Here is a 20,476-nt window from a genome sequence, read left to right as displayed (position 1 = left end):
GATGATATAGTCCCATATGAGATCAATGATTATAATAGTGTAACTCTAGATATGGGAAGAGGCAACAGGGGGAATATTTTCCTGAATATAAGGGACTAGTAAGACAGATGGTCCAGAGACCTTTGGTTACTGTTAATAAGACCTAGTCCAGATTTTTGGCCACTGTTGATAAGACCTAGCACATTGACTGGCCTGTTACTGAAACTTTTGCCAGACCTGGGAATGAGCATTCCTAGCATCATGGGATGAAATGGTCATAAACTGCTCCTCAAGCCATGGTTGTATTCATGAACCTGAAGGGGTCCTGCCAACTGCAAACTGGCATTTGCTCTCAGTCTCTGCAAGATTTAGGTCAATGGCCACTGACCTTCAATGTACCTTGAAAGGAGCTCAGGGTGGAGATCAGGAATGAAGCAACTTGTGCTCCGGGAAAAACTGGCAGAACAGGCTTCTAGATAGTTAGGCACTTTCAGAAAATGATTTTTAAGAGCCCAAACTCTTGTATCTTCTCATATATAGAAAAAACACCAAAATCATTAACTGTGGGTGACATCTGCTTTTGCCATTAAGCAGAGAAATGCAGCTGAAAGTAAAAATGGAGTAGCTGTGGTTCAGATGTCCAAGGTAATACTAGGTGGTATTATAGACCCGACTTTAGACAAGTCCTTGAATTAGGAAGAACTTGAGTTTTCTGAGCTGTGTCAGATTTGGGATGCCTCCAGCCACTCTCAAAACAATGTCTGCTGGCAGTTGGTAGCTGTAGTTATGGTCTCAAGGTATCCTGTTATAACTATTAAATTTTTAGAAAATGAAATTGCTTTAGATCAGATATTAGGAGAAAAAGATGTGTAGTGGCCAATGGCTGAAATTATGTATATATTAATACCATATTGGAAGTTAAAATCTACTTAGATAAAAGTTCTAGTTATCACTTCTCCTTCAACTACTAATTGAGTTTGTTACACTAAAACAGAGGACCAAGGGATTGAAATTTTAATCATATGAGACTCAGATCCATGGCCTGGAACTCAGAAATATGTCCAATTCAATGCCTGTTCTCCAAATTGAGGCAGGACTATGCCCATTTTGGCAGAAGTGGCCAGAGATATCGTCACCCAGTTCCCTGAACTGAGACTGAGCAGGACTCTGTGGGCCTCTGGAGAACAGAGACCAAAAATAAAGACAAACCTGGGATGCTGGAAGTGTACCACCAGAGCATCACGAGGCTTTAATGGTTTCATCCAGCCTGGGAACTGGATGCCCTCCATCCATACACCACACACACACTCCTTGTATAAATCTCTTGTTTGACTTTTATAGTCTAGGAACAGCCCTACCACCTCTGAGGGCTCACTACCTGCCAGATACAGCCTCCACCTGCAAGGTCATTGCTATGCCCCCCCATTGTTGTTGTTGTTTAGTAGCTAAATCATGTCTGACTCTTTGTGACCCCATGGACCGTAGCCCATCAGACTCCTCTGTTCATGGGGTTTCCCAGGCAAGACTACTGGAGTGGGTTGCCATTTCCTTCTCCAGGGGATCTTGCCAACCCAGGGATCAAACCCTAGTCTCCTGCATTGGCAGGTGGGGTCCTTACCGTGAAGCCACCAGGGAAGCTCTCCCCATTGTACATAAGGAAATGGAGGGGCACAAAGGTGGGAAGACTGGCTCAAGTGCACACAGCTTTGGAGACACGATGGCAGGATTTGAACTCCAGTTCATCTGACTCTGAAACTTGTGCTCTCAACCTTCCAGCCATCATCTCCTGCGCTTTGTGTACCACCTTCCCTTGCCTGCCCCAACTGCATTTACATTTTGCAATATCTGCCTGCCCTTGAGATTACTATTTACTCAGCACGCATTTTGGTAAATGGAATCAGTTTCAAACTTAAATACATTTGATTTTCCACTTCTAACAGAAAATTGTATAACACTGCCAAAAGTGAAAGAACAATATCGCTTCTCAGAAAAAAAGGTGACAGCAGGATTATAGTGATGAGATAATGGCTATAATTAAGATAAGATAAAGTCTATAATTAAGCTTAGTGAGCACTTATGCACCCTTGTTTGAGTTAACCCATTTAAGCCCACTCCAATGCCTGGAGTTGGGTGCTATTTTATCCTCATTTTGTGGATGATTCCCCTTCAGAGAGGTGACATACTTTTTCTAAAGCCACGGTGAGCCACAGCATGAGCTGTGGGGTTCTAGCTGGGAAATGTCGCCCGCTCAAGGCACCTAGGGCGGAGAACAGGCAGTGGTTGGAGAGGCTTTCAAGATATACCCAAACTCTGAGGAGGACTGAGAAAGAGCAGAAGGGGAATCCCCTTTCTCACTCCCAGCGATAGTGTGGGAGGCAGCCCGGCTTCTGGAAAACCTGCACCAAGCTCTCTGTCATGCACCAAGAAAGGCGAGGAGCTCTTTCTGAGTGTGACTGACCTGGAGGACAAATGTCTTACCGTGTGGGTGGCTGTGTCCCTTGGCACCAGTGGAGGCTCCAAAACCCAGACCGAGTGAGTTCTCAAATCTCTTTGCGTCTTTTCTGAACTTGGGACCTCCCTGGCCTGTGAATGTCTTGCTTTGGGCTTATCTCGACTTCCTGGAGGCTGGAAGGAGGGCACAGGGACCCATCTGGCACCTCCCTCGAAGTCACCCCATGGAGGTTCCTGTGTTCATTGGGTCACTCGGTCCTCTAGGAGAGGAGAAAGAGGGAGTTAGTGGGTGACCCAGGAGACCCACCTGGGAGTTGGTGGCATCACAGGGCCTCTTTTCAACATTCCCCTTTGTGTTGGGAAGGGTCGTTCAGGACACTCTCCTGCCCATCATCTCTGTACTTTCAGGATCTGCAGCTTTTGGGAGAGGTCATTCTGGGCTTTCACGGGGCCCTGACATCTGGCCTGTTTTCAGTCATTTCTCACCTTCCCGGTCGCCTCTGGAGTCTCCCCCAAATGGTGTTTCTGGCCTCCCTCCTCTCCATGCCACTGCCGGGCCTCAGCTCAGGTCTCATCATTTCTTCCCTGAGGCAACAGCAGTCAGTCTGGTCTGGCCCCCTCATAACTCCTCTCTGCAGTATAGCCAGAGACCTAGTGTTTTCTTAAGAAAGCTTCAAACACAGAGCAGTTAGTTTTACATGTAACACTACATGTTGCTGCTGCTGCAGCTGCTGCTGCTAAGTCGCTTCAGTCGTGTCTGACTCTGTGCGACCCCATAGAAGGCAGCCCACCAGGCTCCTCCGTCCCTGGGATTCTCCAGGCAAGAACACTAGAGTGGGTTGCCATTTGCTTCTCCAATGCAGGAAAGTGAAAAGTGAAAGTGAAAGTGAAGTCACTCAGTTGTGTCCGACTCTTAGCGACCCCATGGACTGCAGCCTACCAGGCTCCTCTGCCCATGGGGTTTTCCAGGCAAGAGTACTGGAGTGGGTTGCCATTGGTGTTACCACCTAAATTCTGCCCATCCATGTTTGTTTGATGCATTTCAGACTAAATTGCAGATGTGAGTACCCTTCCCACCTAGTCCTCAGCATGTGTATGGTGACTCAACCTTGCTTGCTGCTGGGCTCTCAGCTTGAAGGAGGCCAAGCTGTACCTGTTTCCAGTTGTCTGGTCCCTGGAATTCAACATAGGCTGCCTCCTCTATGATGTTCAGGTTCACCCCAATGAGATCAAAGTCGTGTGCCCATGAGAAAGTAGGGGCCACGTCTGCCCTGGCCTCCCAGATTGGCTCCCTCGGTCTCTCTCCAAAAATGTTTGGTGATGACATTGCCAAGGCAACTGGGACCAAAAGGGTCTGAGGCTTACAGTGGAACTGACCATTCAGAACACACAGGCTCTAACATCACAGCCCTCAAGGAACCATGCAGGGACAGAAAGGAGCAGAAAAACATTAAGCACTTTGGAAATATCACTTTTGATAAGGCTGTCGACATTGCTTGATAGATGCGCACTGGTCTTTAGCTAGAGAACTCTCTGGAACCATTGAAGTGATCCTGGGGGCTGTCCAATCAGTGGGCTGCAGTGGAAAAACTTTCAGTACACAGTGAGAAGCACAGATCTTAAGAGTTCGTTTGCTGAGATTTGACAAATATGGGTCAAATCACCTGTGTAACCCAAACCTGTATCAAAATACAGAATTTCGCCATCCCCTTAGAAAGTTCCCTTTCGCCCCTTTCCAGTCAATTTCACACCCTCTGTCCCCATAGGGGGAGTGGGTTCTCATTTCTCCCTACCGTAAACTGGTTTTGTCTGTACTTGGTTTTCATATAAACAGAACACATTGTACGTACCCGGTTGCACCTGGCTTCTTTCACTCAATATACAATGATCTTATTTACTTATTCTTTTATGTGCTTATTGTTTGCTCTCTTCCCCCGTCACTGGACGAGGAGCTCATGAGAACTGCAACTTGGTCCTGTCCACTGAATCGCCCCCAGTGCATTGCCACACTATGTGGCGCAGAGTAGGGGCTCAATACGTGCTGGCTGAAAGTGCAGCAGTGGTTGCCAGCGCCTGCACTCTTTTTTTAAAAAAAGTCTTTAAGAAAATCAAGTATAAAAATGATACACAGAGGGGACTTCCCTGATGGTCCGATGGTTGACTCCAGGTTTCCAATGCAGGGTGTGTGGGTTCAGTCCCTGGTTGGGGAACTAAGATCCTGCATGCTGTACAGTGTGGCTGAAAAAAAAAAAAAACAAACAAAATAAAAAAAAACCAACTCACTAAATAAAATAAAATAAAATAATGGCTTTATAAAAAAGGAAAAAAGAGGTGTATGCTAGGGTAAAGCTGTAACAAAATAATTTTAAAATGATACGTACATACACAAAGATTTGTGCATTACATTTGATATACATTTTACCTTAAAGTTAAAAAACTTGCACAACTACCGAACTCTAGTCAATGAAATGTCTCCTGGAGTGTTTAAAGACATAGTGGACTGCAATCTGCAATTTACTTTGAAATGCATAAAAAATAAGATGGAAGGATGCACAGACCTTTATGTGATAGGGCAAGTATGGAAGTTTGTTCATTACAGAACCTAGGTGTAGGTATATGGGGGTTTACTGAAATTATTTGCAATTTCCTGTATGTATAAATATGTTTATAGTAAAGTGTTGGGGGAAAGTCTTACATGCGTAGGATAAAAATTTCACCAATACAGTAGGATGTTGAGTGAAGCCCAGGTGCACAATTTCCTCATTCCAACCACTCTACTCCCTTGGAGTTTTATTCATTGTAGATGCTTCCTGGTCCGTCCTTCTAGAAAGGACTTATCCTTTTGCAACAGTTGTAGAAGGGTCAACCTGCTTTGTGTTTTGCACCTTGTTCCCTCACCCATCATAATGTGTCTTGGAGGTCTTCCCCACATCAGCACACATAGTTTGAGTTTTTCATTTCACAGGCTGTATTGTACCATAAACTTTCCCCCTTGTCTCCAATAGTGAGCATCTCAGGCACATGAATTCACACCCTTTCCAGTGCCAGATGGTACCTTGAGCTGGTCCTCCCACAGCTCTGATCATCTGCTATGAGAGGGAGGGAAAAGCACAGCACAGAGTTGTTCCACTCTCAGGCACAGGGACTGGCCTTTCCCAACCTCGTATTAGTCCATCATCTGTGGCGGGTTGTCCCCCAAGGGGGTGGGACCCATCTTGTTGGCTAAAAGCTGTTCTCTAGAGAAGGTGGAGCTGTGAGGCTCTGCCCAGTTGAGGGGGCGTAGGGGGAGAGTGCCAGCATCTGTAGCCCACTCCTTTCACTGCTTGGGCCGACTTGATATTCATATTAAGTTTGCTCTCTGCAGGCTCAGCCACTCCAGAATTCTAGGTGATATGGACTGAACTGTGTCCCCCTAAATTCATATGTTGTAGCCCTAACCGCCCAATGCTTCAGACTGTGACTATATTTGGAGACAGGGCCTTCACCAAGGTGACTGAGTTAAAATGAAGTCATTAGGATGGGCCCTACTCCAGCTGGCTGGTATCCTAATAGGAAGAGGAGATCACACCAGAGGCGAGGTTTCATGGAGGGGCCACCATGTGAAGAAGCAACAAGAGGCAGGACACCTGTGAGCCAAGGAGAGAGCCTCAGAGGAAACCAGCCCTGCTGGGACCCTGATCTTAGATGTCCAGCCTCCAAACTGTGAGAAAATACATTTCTGTAGTATTATGGCTTCCCTACAAAACTGATGCAGTTGTAATTCATGGGAAATTTCCGTACTGTTAATAATTGGAGTCCATGGTATTGCAGCGGATCATAAGGCCTCAGCCGATACTCGAAATGCTGTCTGTTCTCAGTTGTCCTAATCGTCAGCGCTTCTGCTGGGCCAAGAGCCTGGTTGGTCACCTGAATGGACGGTACCACATCAGGCACTCAGTGCTGGTCCTTGTTGGTGCAGGTCATACATACCTTCGGTGGCAGTTACTAAAGCTGCTTTGGCATTCCCAATCTCTAAATCTTATTTCTTCCAGGTCCATGATTAAATTATTAAGGCATTTTCTTCAGCCCACAAAACAGTGACTATCTGGCCATTTCTCTCTTTTCTCAATTGGATGACCACGTGTGCGGTCTGAAGTTTGCCCACTTCAGGATTCCTTCTCATTCTCATCTTCCAGGGTCACTCCTGAGTGAGCAGAGCTATAGTGAAACAGCATCTGTTTTCAGTTTACACCAACCTGTTAAAGGACCATGCTCAGTTTTTTTCCTCCTCCATCAACTGTTCATGTAGCCACAGGTGTGAACCAAGAGAGAAGTGGGAGGGCAAAAACACTAGTAGGTGACATGTGACACGGGACATGGATGTCTGGCCTCATGCTTAACTTATTCTTGCAGCTTATTTATGCCCCCTGGACCTTAAACTCAAGCTAGCTGTACTACTTCTATCTGATGTTGGATGGCTATAGGTCCTGCCCGACCTTACAACTTGCTGGATAACTGTGCCTAGTGCATGATGGGAAGCTCTGGCCTCACGGTCACTTGATGACCCAGTGAGGAGCTGTTTTTTCTAATGGTGTACAGTTCTCTGCTGAAGATGGCATGGGGTTTGTCAAACACGCCACATGGCATCTTTATCCATCACAGATACTTCTAGTGCCATGGGTTCTGTCTCATCACATGGCTCATACAAGTGCTGCTTGAACTGCAGCCTGAAGCTGCTGCAGAGCCCTTGACTGCTCTGGGCTCAACTCAAAACTTGCACAGAGTAGATGCTCAATAAATATTCCCCTCTCTGGGGGAATGGAGTATGGGGGGAGATGCAAATGCAAATGCCACTAGGGTAAATTTTCCAGAAAAAAAAAAATACAGAAAGCCCAGTTAAATTTGGACTTCAGCTCACAAATGAATAATTCATAGTTTAAGTATGTTTCACACAGTACTGAGGACATATACACAAAATATTCATTGTTTGTCTGAAATTCAAACTCAACTAGGTGTCCGGTATTTTTATTGCTAGATCAGGCACCCTACTTTTAGGGCCAAGCATCTAATAGCATAAGACAATTTGGTATGCTGGAGGTGGGGGAATAGGTGAATGCATTTGCAGTTAGTACCCAATAGGAGAATAATCAGTAGAAATGAAAATGTGCTGATTTGGCTGGAGGATAGTGAGTCTGTAACCCCTGGCAAAGAGCTTGAGCTCTAGAGTTTGACTTCTGGAATCTGAAACCTGAATCTGCTGCTCACAGTCTGGATGACCTTAGGTCATCTCTGGGTGAGGATTAAATAAGATTTTGCCTTTAAAGTGTTTAGTAAGGTGACAGGCTCAGCATTAAGTGAAAGTGAAAGTAAAGTTGCTCAGTCGTGTCCGACTCTTTGCAATCCCATGGACTGTAGTCTACCAGGCTCCTCTGTTCATGGGATTTTCCAGGCAAGAGTACTGGAGTGGGTTGCCATTTCCTTCTCCAGAGGATCTTCCTGACCCAGGGATCGAACCCAGGTCTCCTGCATTGTAGGCAGACGCTTTACCCTCTGAGCCACTGGGTCACCATTACTGCAAATAAATGTTCATTTTCAAGATGACTGCTGGGTTGCCATGCAACAGCTCTCTCTAGTGGTCACAGGGCTATGCGAAAGTGCTGGCTAGGGCCCTGGAGGTCTACTTGGCTTCTGGCTATCCAGAAGCCTGGCTTTCTAGGCATCAAGAGACTGGTCCCCCATTAGAGAATCTGAGGATCTGATCCCCAGATTCCAATCATTCATATGTCACCTCCACGATTTCTGCCCCAAACCAGCCACCATTACCTTATTACTCAGTATTCCTCCTTTCAACTGTCTATTTTTAAATAAAATCTATTGTAATAGGAAACTTCACAATTTTCAGTTAAAAGTCCCAGCATCATCAACTTTCAGAAATAGAATGCAACCACAAAGTAGATATAAGTGAAACAGAAGAAGGTGAAATTTTATGGAAAAATATGGCGAGAATTGGAGGGTCTCACTTTCTCTCTCTCTCGATTGTAGCCAGTTCACCCAAAGTAGTCAAGACAGACTAGCTCCCAAGCGAGACTTTCTTCATGCTGCAGTCACAAGAAGGGAAAAAGAAGAAAGAGAAAGCAAAAAAGTTTCCCCGTTGGGATTTCATGCTCTGTCTGAAGTCATCTCACAAACCATCAGCGCTGGGGGAGACACAGAGAGGGCAGAAATGTTGAAACTGTGCCCTTTATCTCTACTTCAGTCAGAGTATTTCTACTTTTATGTGATTTGAATGTAGTGGGAAGGAAAAGCTGCTTTTAGACCAACAGTCAAAATAACACTAACACAAAATCCAAACTGGATTGCAGCCACTTCCACCTTATGGGAGGCTCAAGATTTTAACTAGGGAGCAAAGTCTCGTTTGCTTAGGAAAACATGCTTCTGAGCCTTCGGCCGTTGAGTGCAATGCCCAGGGAAGCATCTGGAATGGAGAGGGGGACAGTGGTTTTAAAAATATGTCCACAAATTCTTTGATGTGCCCTTCAAAGAGGGGACTAATTCTCCCTTTGGGGGTGGAATGGATTTAGTGACACATTTCTAATGAAGAGAAGATAGTAGAAGGTGATGATGTGTGACTTTTAGAATGAGGTCGTAAAAGATTCTGCAGGTTCCTCTTTTTCTCTTTCTCAGATCACTTGCTCTGGGAGAGGCCAACTGCCATGCTGAGAGGACACTCAAGCAGACCAGTGGAGAGACCTGAGAGGCAAAGTACTGAGGGTAGATTCAGCCCTGGTTAAGTCTTTGGAAGACGCAGTCCTGGAAAATATTTTAATTGCAACTTCATGGGAGACTCTGAGCCACAACCACCTAGCTGTTTCTGTATTCCTGACCCACAGAAACTGTGATAGAATAAATGCTTATGGTGTTACGCCAAAACGTTTTGGGGTAATTTGTTACACAGCAATAGATAACTAATACAGGGGGAAACTAAGGGAGCCAGGTATTTAGCTGAAGCAAAAATAAAACTCTCTCCTGGGGAGAGAGTTTTCTTCTGAAACAAGGCCTGAAATGCTAAAAGTCTCCCATTTCATAGCTTAGAAGACCGATTCCCAAAGAGGAGGAGGCCATGCAGTGAGTTCTGCTCTGCTGCATTGCAGCTAAAGCTCAAGAGGGCTACGGGATCGTGACTGGTCTTGGCTACTTTGCATTCAGGGTTGCATGTCAGTAGGGGTGGGGTCTGAACCAGCGCTCCGTCTCTGGCTCTTGCTCCACTGCCTTGTCAACTGCCCAGGTTCTCAACTGTGTCCCTAAGAGGAGTAGGAACCCTCCCCACAACCTTGCATCTTAAAAAAAAATACTCATTTGTATATTTTTGGCTGTGGTGGGTCTTTGGGGCTGCGAGGGCCCTTCTCTAGTTGTGGCAGGTGGGGTCTGCTCTCTAGTTGGCGTGGGTGGGCTTCTCACTGTGGAGGCTTCTCTTTGTTGCGGAGCGTGGCTCTAGGGCATGGGGGCTTCCGTAGCTGGGGTGCACGGGCTCAGGAGTTGGGCTCTTGGGCTCTAGAGCACAGGCTCAATAGTTGTGGTGCACAGGACCAGTTGTTCTGTGGCGTGTAGACTCTTCCCGGACTAGGGATCGAATTCATGTCTCCTGTATTGGCAGGCGGACGTCATAGGACAAACTGCCATATCGAAATCTGGAGAGACAGATGAATACATAGAGTTATAGTCAAGAACAGCTTACCTGAAGCAGAGGCTGCTGGAGCCGGTAACCTGTAGGAACATTAATGTATAATCAGGCCTCCAGCCAAAATTAATGGTAGCTAAATATCTTAGATCACATTAATAAAATAATTGTAGTAGTGTGATTCTAGGTATGGGAAAAGGCAATAAAGGAAATATCTCCTGGATGCTGTTTGGTTAAAAGGTTAAAAAAAAAAAAAAGGTGATTATGACAAGTTCCTAAAAACTTGAATGTGGACTATCTTGAGAGTCCACAAGACTCCCGGGGATCCAGTCTTAAGGCCTGTGTACCATTTTGACAAATGTCCTTAGGGAAAAGACAGTTCATATTGACTGGCTGAACTCTGAGTCAGGTCATGTCAAGACAGCCTTGGGAATGGGCTCATCCAGGGAACTGATGGATCGAATAAGGACAGTTCTCTGGGAATGAGGCTTTGAAGTTGTTCCACCAATCCGCTTCTGCTGGCTTCCAGTTGTTGCCAGGCTACTGGTTTTCACCAAGATTATGGGATTTTAGTTTTCAAGTCTACTGTGGAACTGAAAAGTGGGAGATAGATAAGATAAAATGTCACAAAGCTTGATAAAATGTCACAAAGATTCAGCAATCTTTATTGAATAAACACCTCCTCCCCACCCAGATGCTGCAAGTTTTTTATTAATTTTAAGAGTTGTGAAAAAACTGGTTCTGACAATTTTTTCCAGTTTTCGGATTGCTTTAGATAAGAGACGATTTTGGAAGTCTTTAACCTGCCACTGCCACTGACATCCTTGTGGAGAGTTTTAAAAAATGTGAAAATGTCACTATTAAAAGTCGTAAAATGTGCTCTGACTAACCAGGTCACTTGGCAGACTGTCTTGTATCCAGGGGAATGTTAGACTGGTTAATTAGAAATTGAAATTGTTAGGGGAGAGAAAAGACCCACTAGTGAGCTTTAGGAAGAAGTCCAGGGAGCAGTGGGAAGAAAATAGTAACCAGGGATGGGCAGTGGATGTGCGTCCAGGCAGGAATACAGTTTGGTGCCACGTCAGAGGGCAGCATGGTCAGTGCTGATGGTCCACCACAGGTGTGTGTGTGTGTGTGTGTGTGTGTGTGTGTGTGTGTGTGTGTGTGTGTGTGTGTGTGCTCTTATCCCCCTTGATTCTTGGGGCTTCAGCCCTGGGAGACTCTCAGTCCTGACCAGGAAAGACATGCCTGGCTTCTCTCCAAGTCAGGTCCTGATTAATGGTTTCCAGTGTGGAAGGTCCTTTCTGTATTTCAGGTCATTCGTAGTCATAACAATCAATTCAGCTGCTTACAGAATTTAACTATTCATCCTGAGCTCAAAGATATTCTACTTCTGTGAGTGTGGAAAATACTTCCCCTCTTAAATCCTCATCAGAAGACATGTATTTGTTTCCTATAATAAACCTTCTTGCAGTTCTGAACAATTGGACTGTCCTCTGCTGATGCCATTTTGGTTGGTGGCAATAGAAAGTGCAGATTGTGGTGGGTCCAGACATAATGACAGACGTTTGGCAGGGGCTGAGAAACACCAGTCTGAATCTTCTAATTCTCACAAAGTTAGTGGGCCTCCCAATATCTGTGATGTTTCAGTCCCTGATTTGCCTTTCTGTCATTCTGTGACCTTGTACAAGTCATTCATATACAACAACCCAGGGCCTCCTCTATGGAGTGAAAAGGTGGGGCTGGCCCTCTTTTATTTGAGGTCTTTTAAGGACACAACTGAGCGACTTCACTTTCGCTTTTCACTTTCATGCATTGGAGAAGGAAATGGCAACCCACTCCAGCGTTCTTGCCTGGAGAATCCCAGGGATGGGGGAGCCTGGTGGGCTGCCGTCTATGGGGTCGCACAGAGTCAGACATGACTGAAGTGACTTAGTAGCAGCAGCAAGGACCCCAAATAAGGAGAGCATGTTTATTTTTTATTTGAGAGGACGATGTTCTTCAGCTTAGGTAGTCCTTCTTCCTTCTTGCTTCCAGTTTTTCATAAATCTTACCTGGACTCTGTCTCAACTTCCTTATATCCCATTCTCTTCTCAGGTCCTTAAAATCAGGCTGCTTCTTCTAAAAATATGATTCTCACTCAGGTCATCAATAATCCTTTCATGCGCAACTCCTCTGACCCCTCTCTGTGCTTGACTTTCCCAAGCCTTTCAGCAATGAACATTTTGGTCTAGCTTGTCCTTCCTCCTACACTTCCTTCCTGTCATCTTTATTGTCCTTTTGTTGAAAAAGCAGAGAAGAGGCTAGTGTAGACTGGAAGCAAATAAGCAAAAGAGCAGTGCTAGACGACTTGTACCCATCAGATCCCTGGATGGCTTCCTTGGGGTCTCCCAGGCACTTTCATGCAGCGCGGCCACAGCTAAAGGCATGATCTTCCTGCTGGAATCAACTCATCCCCCCATATTTCTGGTTACCTTTGGGATCCCCCACCTGAGACCCAGACGGGAATCTCACCTGCTCCCCCACCTCTACCCTTCTACGTCCACTTCCTGAACATCTCTCTAATCTGTCATTTTCATTTCTTTTGAAATGTCTGGTGTACCAGCACCTTTGCCTGGAGAGTTACATTTATCCACCCCCTAGTGGCACATTCTAAGAACCCCAGAGCAGCCGTTCTGAAATCCATGCTCATCTGAACATCCTTCTGTCCTGTCTAAGACCATTAAGGTCTTCAATGTAAGGTTCAAACTCTGTTCTACAGCTCTAGTCACTCAGGCCAGGACTCTTTCCCCCCTGTGAGCCCTCCAGTGATGGTGGAGAATGACAATATCTTATGCAGGGAAAGGGCAGTTTTATTTGGTGATAAATGAGGAACGACACATGCTTGGTGGGAAGCAAAGGGAGAAGTTTCCTTGGTGAGAAGGCTGCTCTGGTCTCCAAACATGGCTGTGTCATTGTCCAGGACCTGGGTCAGCCTTCTGTGAGCCCTCGGGCAGGCAGTGAATCCAGCCTCAGGAAATGGTTCTGTTGGGAGAAGACCCCAGGCAAAATGGAGACTCAAGGTCCTTGAGTCTAGATGGTATTGGCCCATGATCAAACCTGCCCTCCAGAGGGTGGGGAGGAGGCTGAGACCCTGGAGCTGGGGGTCTTGTCTCCAGCCGCCAGGGGAGCCCAGACCCAGAGTCAGGGGCTCCTTGTGCATGCGCTTGAGTGAGTGTGTGTCTGTGTGTCCATGTGTATTTGTGTGTGGCGTGTTTGCATATGTGAGTATAAAGGCGTACGTGTGCTGCTGTGAGATTGTGTGCATCTGTGTGTCTGTCTGAGTAATCATGGTGTGTCTGGGCACTTTGTGTGTGTGTGTGTGGGGGGGGGTGTATCCTTGACTGTGTGTACTTCCCTTTGTGTCTGTATTGTGGTGCCACTTGTGATTCTCCATCACTGTCAGCCTTTCTGCGGACTTCTCTCTGCATCTCGGTGTTTGTCTATATGGCTGTTTGTCTTTCTCTTTGGATGGCACTGTCCCAAGCCCCCTGCTGCCCTCACCAGGAGGAGAACAGCTGACCACCCTCCAAATCCTGTGGAGTGTGGAGCAATACTCACTGGCTCAGCAGAGGCCAGGTCCACTCCTGGAAGTCTTAGACTTTGATGACAAATTCTAGCCCGTGGATCAGTGCGTCTGGAAAATGAAAAAACAAACAAACAAACAAACCAATAACCACAGACCAGAGGGAAGGAGCCCAGGGATCTTCATGGTCCCCAGGGGCCTGGGAAATGGGAACTCTGAGATTCAACCATGCTCAGGCAGGGCTTGAAGGGGACTGTGCCTCCTTCATCAACCAGCCCAGCTATTCTTAAGTTATGGCTGACGTGGGGAGACAGGCTGGGTCTATGTCTCAAGATGATCCTGGTAACTCAAGGCAAAAAAGAACTCTAAAATGGGGAGAGCTGAGGCTGGAGGGCCCTAACTGTCCCATGTGTGCGGGGACAGAGCTCCCTGGGGAAAAGCCCTGCTCCTGCAGAGGGGAGAGAGGACTTGGAAGCTGGTCATGTCTGACTCTTTTGTGACCCCCTGGATCATAGCCCACTAGGCTCCTCTGTCCATGGGATTCCCCAGACAAGAATACCAGAGTGGGTAGACATTTCCTCCTCCAGGGGATTTTCCCGAATCAAGGTGGGTACTTACTGACAATGGAATGTACCAGAGTGACGTCCAAGCGGCTGAGAACTGCATTGACCAGGGGGCACACCTGAGCCGGGGTGGAGAGAAGCATTAGGCACCTTGGGAGACACAGGCAGCAACCCCATCCAGAAAATGGGTCCCCTGGGGAGATCTTCTGTCATTTGTCTGTGCCTGAGAGTGTCTGATTCTAAGCAGTCCCACAGATGAACCCTCACATGTCCACACTGGGCAGATGGAGATGATGAAGGCGGGGATGAGGTGTCCAAGCCTAGAGTGAGTGGCTGTTCACTCTGTGATCTGGCATCTGTTTCTGAATAGGGTGGACTGCTCTGGGAGGGGTGGGTTTCTGGTCATAGGAGATCCTGAGCATAGGCTGGGTGGGCCTTGTCTGCAGCCATAGTCGGGGTGGACTGGAAGCTTCTTGGGGTAGGAGCCCATCTGTTTCAGCTGTAGTGTAGAGTGCCTGGCCTAGAGCAGAAACCCATCAGTACATTTTGAAGGATGGGAAGAAGAAACATGGACAGATGGATCAATGGACAGATAGACTGATAGATGGAATTTACTTATCAAACTGAGTGACTCAGAAGAGCTCACCCCAGGGGCTTCTTTTAGCCTGGGAAGTCCTAAGATCCAAGGACCAGGAGGCCGCACTTTAACTCCACTTACCTTGCCCTGCACCAGCTCAGGAAGGACATTATTCAAGATGCCAGTGAGGTTGTCAACAAGGCTTTGAATGGGGAGGGGACCCAATCTGAAAGAGAAAAGCATGGAGAGTGCAGGGGCCTGGGGCTGGCACAGAGAAGCATGGGTATGCGCCCACTGCAGTCGCAGTACTGATAAGAGAACCCGGTCTTGTGCCTCTGTACCCACGTGCATCCATAACAAGGCGCCCATCCAAAGACAGTGACACCCTGCACAGCAGTGTACACACTAGGTACATGTAGAGGAAACACGTAGTGCCAGCACACAGTAGGTGTTCAATCAGGCTTTGTCGAATCCATACAGGAATGAGCGGTGCTTAGTATGCAGTTTTCATGAGGATTCAATGAGACAGTATAGGTATCACATGTGTGTTCAATAAATGTTAGTCATGATGGGGGTGACTCCTGTATTTTATACCTGCCTCCCTCTCCCTTTCAAGAGTAACTGAAATAATTACCCCTGTGGGCTCCATAGCTATTTTACTCTTTACTGGGACAAAGCATGTTCACATTTATTATTTTTGAGGATTCTCTCAATAAGGCCAATATAGCTCCATATTACAATTATCTGAGTAAGCTGAGACTCAAGTTGGGTGAGAACTGTTCAAGTTCACACAGGGAGCCCTCCATCTCTTGCCATACCCCTCAGCTAGATGGAGCTTGAACTCAGATTTCTTGCTGCCTAATCCAGCATAAAATTGGTCAGCCTGGCTTAAGAAGGGATAGTGATCATTTACTTATTCATCCATCCATCTGTTATCCATCCGTCCATCATCTCACCTGTCCACTCTCCCACTCACCCATTCTCCCTTTGTTCCATCTTTCCAAGCATTTACCCGTCATTCCATCATATTGTCTCAACAGGAGCAGCCACCCCTCTGGCCTCACCCATCAAGCAGGGAGATTTGCAGGCTGCCAGGGGAGTGAGTGCAGTCGCCAACAACCAGGTGGACACGCTTCTGCTCATCTGTCACAGCTAAGAGTTCCACGGTGACGTTTAGCTTCACAGCCAGCTTCAACAGACTCCCCACCAAGGGCCTGCAGAGGAGACAGTCCGCTGTAGCTGAGCTTCCATGTCCCAAGGCAGAGGAGGTTTTCTTCTGGACAGAAATGCCAGTCTCGCCTCATTCCATCTTGCCCACAACTGTACTCGTCTCAATCCCCAGTAGGCTCAAAGAGGCCAAGTGAGTCTCCTAAGGGACTCAAGTTTGCTTAGCATAGCAGCAAATGAGCTGATGTTGGAGGCTCAGGTCTTTTGGATAGACTCCAACAGCTTTTTTCTTGCTCACCACTCATGATCATCAGGGTCTCCTTTGGTGAGCCATCCTCCCATCCCCCCTTGGAGTCCACTCACGTTTTCACATTGAGGATCATGCCCAGAGGGATGGTGACATAGAGACGATGGCCATCAGGGCTCTGCACAAGGCCAAGTTCCAGCAGCTGAGGGTTAGTGATCTTCAAACTGCCCAGGGAGGAACATTGGAGTGAGAAACATTAACTCCTCTAGTCCTAAACTTAGAAATCACATCTAATCCCACCAGGAGCATCTCAGAGATGGAGCTACCCATAAGGTGGGATGGAGGAGATATGAGGAGAGTCTTGCAACAATAGCCACACGAGTTTTGAGTCTCACATCAGTTTTTCCCATCCTCTGCACTGGGTCAGATCCCTCTGCTCACCTTAGGTCTGTGAGGTTTTCCAAGATAAGAAACTGTGTCTCGGTTATGTTTGCATCCTTTACGCGAGCTCAGAGCCTTGCAAAGAAAGGGGCTATTTTGTAATGGCTGAGTTTGTGGACTAATGGGCAGGTGGGTGGATGAATATGTGGGTAGATGAATGGAAGAGAAAGTGGTTAGATGAAGGGCAGATGGTCAAGTGGATGTATGGGTGGGTAAGTGGATGATGTCGGGGCAACTGAAGTAAGTCCTCCACATTTAAGAGTAGGGATCATGAATCTTGCTGAGCCCTTCAATGGCAGGTCAATCAATAAAGTTAATCATGAAGACAGAGGAGCAGGAAGCTAGGGAGAACTGAGAAAGGGGGGAAGTAAGCCTCTTCTCTGAGGCCTCTTCTCTGAGCTAGCCTCTGTGTCAGATGATTTGCATCTTCTCCAGTCCTCCTGACAGTTCTTCTCTGTGGGTACCATGATCTTCATTTTACAGGTGGAGAAGCCAAGCCCAGAGAGACTGAGTGCCTTGCCCCGGGTCACCCAGCAAGTGCATGATGGATACAGAAATCAGACTCAAGGCTGTCTGTCTGTCTGTCTTCAAGTCAGAGGCAAGCATCTGGGGGGAGGGGGAGGCTAGGACTCCTGGGAATGGATTTGATCCAGTTCTGTAAAGGACCCAGTCTTGCCAGCTCACTTTCCACTCTCGCTCTTTGTTAATTGGATTGTTCCATGGACATCACATGATGATGTCACTGAGGAGAATAGCTTACACTTTCTCGCTTACATCAAAAGCCATTGTGTTCACTACTGAGGAGAGCAACTTAAGAAGGGATTCCACCAATGAAGAGAACAAAATTATTATGGTGGAGTGGAAGAAGCCTTGGCTTTTGACTTAGGTCAGTTAGAATCAGAACCCGCACTCTGAGTCACTCTGGTGGTGTGGGCACAGGCCCCTTTCTGTGCCTCCACTTTTCTATGAAACTAGGCATTATTAAATTGGGACTATGGTGAGGGTTATAGACGATGCTGGAGGTCCAAGCTGTGCTTCAGGACTGGGAGCAATTGCTGGTTCAGAAGAGCTGCTGCTCCCTGCCAGACTGTGAGGGGGTCTCAGCCTGAGTCCTGGCCTCATGTTCTGATGACCCTGCTCCCTCCTCCAAGGCCACTACCTGGGGCTGGCTGGTCTCCAGTGGGAGATCTCTGATGGGGTCCAAGGCCCTGTTTCAGGGCTACTCACTCAATGATGTCGTTCAGGAGAGGGGTGAGTGAAGTCACTTTCCCAAGCAGGCCCCCCAGCAGGCCACTGGGAGCATTCCCTCTGGTCTTCAGGATGTCCAAGAGCGGAAGGTTTTCGAGAATCCCCAACAGACCCTCAGCGAGCAGGCCATTGCTGAGAGCTGGAAATGGATGTGGGGTGCTTGGGGGTCAGATCTGACAATTATGGCTCCTCAGTCCTTACCCCCCTTTAGCCCCCTTCCCAACCATTAGATGATTGCACACACACACCCACACACACCTGGAAGAAGTTGTCACAGACTCTTACTTACCACCTGTCAAGCTTCCAGCAAGATCTGTGGGACTCGGGGCCAGGGCTGGAGTCACAGCCAAGGGCAGATTCTGGTCGAGGGGCACGGGCAGGGTTTCTAGCAGGGCCGTGGTCTGGGCCAACAGCCCACAGAGGACAATGAGGCTCCCGATTTGAAACATCCTCTCACTCAGTATCTGCGGAAAGGACCACTGTGGCACAGATACTAGAGAGGAACCCATCCACTGCCTGCCCCCGCCCCAGCACATCAGAGAGTGAACAGCAACAGCTAAGGCATTTGCTCTGAGCCAGGTGTCAGGCTGAGTGCTCCACATTCGGTGGCTGATTTCATCTTTACCCTTAAGATGCGGACACTTAGCACCTGCATTGCACCAGTGAGGCAATGGGGGTCTAGCGAGTTTAGGTAACTTTCCCCAAGGTCACAAGTACACATTGAGGATAGGACTTCAAGATAGATCTCTCTGCCTGGGGGCCTCTGTTTAAATTAAGTGACCATCAGATTTACTTTCCAGTTGGGCTTGCTTACAATGTATTAAATGAGACAAAGCAAATTAAAAGGCTTAAATGTGCTAGTGGCTGAGGAACTCGACTGCTTTGTCCCCATCCTCCTTTAAGTCCTCTGGTCTGCATGTAGCCCGTGAGGCTTTGTGGAAGCCCTTGCAAGTCACAAGACTATCAAGGGTGGCAGGGCTATAGCTACCATCTCATTCATACCAGAGCTGGGAAATCCTGGGAACCATCCAAAGTCCTCATTCCACAAGGACAAGAGGACGAGAGAGGGGTAGTGATTTTCCCAAGGTCAAACAGCAAGCTAATGGCAGAACTGCTGTTGGAGAAAGGTATCCCTCTCACCCCAACTCTCCACCCCCACCAATATACACACTATCTCGTCCATGTCTTTCTCTTTTCCCTCAAGATGACCTGGACGAACTTTCTGGGCGACCTCTGACATCTGCCTCCCTTTTGCACCAGTCCCCTTCCCAGATGCCACCATCCTTCTCCAGGGCCTTTTTGGTAGTCAGTAAAGGTGTCGACAGCTGGAACTGGCTCCCACAATCTGGAGACACTTGGTTGCTTTGGGCAAAATCCCATCAACTGGCTGATTTGGCCAAAGAGCCATCATTGCTGCTGCCACAGGTCCAAAGAGCCAGCTGTGGCTTCCTTGAGAGGTAAACTTGGCTTGGGGCCTCTGAATCTCTTTTTGGCAACAGATCTTTTATGACTCCAATGGAAGCTAGGGACCCTTGGTCCCAGAAAAATGCACCAAAATGTACAAAATTGGGTGGATTGTAGGAGGTTGCTGGACCATGGTCTGGATGCACAATGGAGCAAGCGTGTACACTGAGCAATGCACAATGGTAAACTCAAGATAAAACTCGTAGAGTCTGGGATTTAGGACAGGAGGAGCACGCCCATGAGAGAGCCCTAGCTCACGTGGAATTTGAGCAATGTACCTACAGCCACGTGCTCCCTATCACCATCAAATAGCCTGCTGCCAAAAGTCTCTACATTAATGTTAATGGTCTCTTAGGGAGGCAGAGTGGATGGTTATCACCTTGCCCCCCAGATGGCAAGCTTTGGCTCTCTTGGAAGACCCCCAAAGAGTGATCTGAAGTGCAGCCAGCCAGTGATGCCACAGTGTGGAGGCTAGCACCTCTGCCCGCCGAGGCAGTAGTGGTGGTGGTGGGGGAGGGTGGAATGCACAAGTCTCACCTGGCTTCTCAGACGTTCTGGCAGCTGTCGTGGTCTCCTTGCTTTGCTGAGAAGGCAGACTTTTTTATAGTGTGGAAATCAGGAAATGAGTGATGGAGAGATGGATTTATAGATGATTCAGAATTCAGCAATCTGTTGGTGTCTTTCAGGGCTCTCCAAAGTAAATAATTGCCAGTCACATTAGTAGGTGGAACCGTTAAGCTGTTTGATCGACAAGTTAAACAGAAAAATGAGATGCGGATGTTACTCAAGATTTCATGGTTTCGTGAGCGGGGGTGAGGCTGGGAACCCTTGCTCCAAGGTGACCTGAAGATTCTGTTTGGAACACTGGGAGAGGCAACTGTTGGAGCCCTGGTAGGGACCTCAGTCTCATCGTTGTTTAACTCGTTGTCCGACTCTTTGCGACCCCCTGGACTATAGCCGGCCAGGCTCCTCTGTCCATGGGATTCTCCAGGCAAGAGTACTGGAGAGGGGTGCCATTTCCTTTCCTTCTCCAGGGGATCTTCCTGCCCCAGGGATCGAGCCCACCTTTCTCACCTCTCCTTTGGCAGATGGGTTCTTAGCCACTAGCACCACCAGT

At 47.5% G+C, this 20,476-nt stretch overlaps 2 protein-coding genes across 3 annotated transcripts in view; both read right to left on the bottom strand.

Moving 5' to 3' along the window:
- Positions 1–3,171, bottom strand: part of BPIFB1 (BPI fold containing family B member 1) — a 40,276-nt gene extending 37,105 nt beyond the window's left edge. Inside the window, exon 1 of the mRNA XM_018057721.1 lies at positions 2,458–3,171. The gene's annotated coding sequence lies outside the window, so the exon portion shown is untranslated. The remainder of the gene's footprint in view (positions 1–2,457) is intronic.
- On the bottom strand, positions 12,922–20,272 carry BPIFA1 (BPI fold containing family A member 1). Of its 2 annotated transcripts, XM_005688459.3 has the most exons (9): positions 19,897–20,272; positions 18,185–18,359; positions 17,875–18,034; positions 16,323–16,430; positions 15,857–16,006; positions 14,934–15,018; positions 14,271–14,334; positions 13,688–13,763; positions 12,922–13,111 (listed from the first exon to the last, which is right to left on the bottom strand). In XM_005688459.3, exons 2-8 carry the CDS (start codon positions 18,342–18,344, stop codon positions 13,723–13,725), a joined length of 768 nt encoding a protein of 255 aa, XP_005688516.2. In that variant the 5' UTR covers positions 18,345–18,359; positions 19,897–20,272; the 3' UTR covers positions 12,922–13,111; positions 13,688–13,722. The 2 variants fall into 2 exon arrangements, with proteins under 2 accessions (XP_005688516.2, XP_017913209.1); XM_018057720.1 differs by lacking the exons at positions 12,922–13,111; positions 19,897–20,272 and having other exon boundaries at positions 13,723–13,763; positions 18,185–19,222.

This window comes from Capra hircus, chromosome 13 (genome assembly GCF_001704415.2).
Source record: "Capra hircus breed San Clemente chromosome 13, ASM170441v1, whole genome shotgun sequence".
In the NCBI taxonomy this organism is placed as follows: Eukaryota; Metazoa; Chordata; class Mammalia; order Artiodactyla; family Bovidae; genus Capra; species Capra hircus.
This window is presented reverse-complemented; position numbering and strand designations above follow the sequence as displayed.

Excerpts from the sequence above, each read along its gene's own strand:
- BPIFA1 (XM_018057720.1), bottom strand. The coding sequence starts at position 18,497 with ATGTGGAGCACTCAGCCTGACACCTGGCTCAGAGCAAATGCCTTAGCT. Across the intron at positions 16,007-16,322 it reads ATGATCCTCAATGTGAAAAC|GCCCTTGGTGGGGAGTCTGT; the intron begins GTGAGTGGACTC and ends TCTCCTCTGCAG. Across the intron at positions 14,335-14,933 it reads CTGAGCTGGTGCAGGGCAAG|GTGTGCCCCCTGGTCAATGC; the intron begins GTAAGTGGAGTT and ends ACCCCGGCTCAG.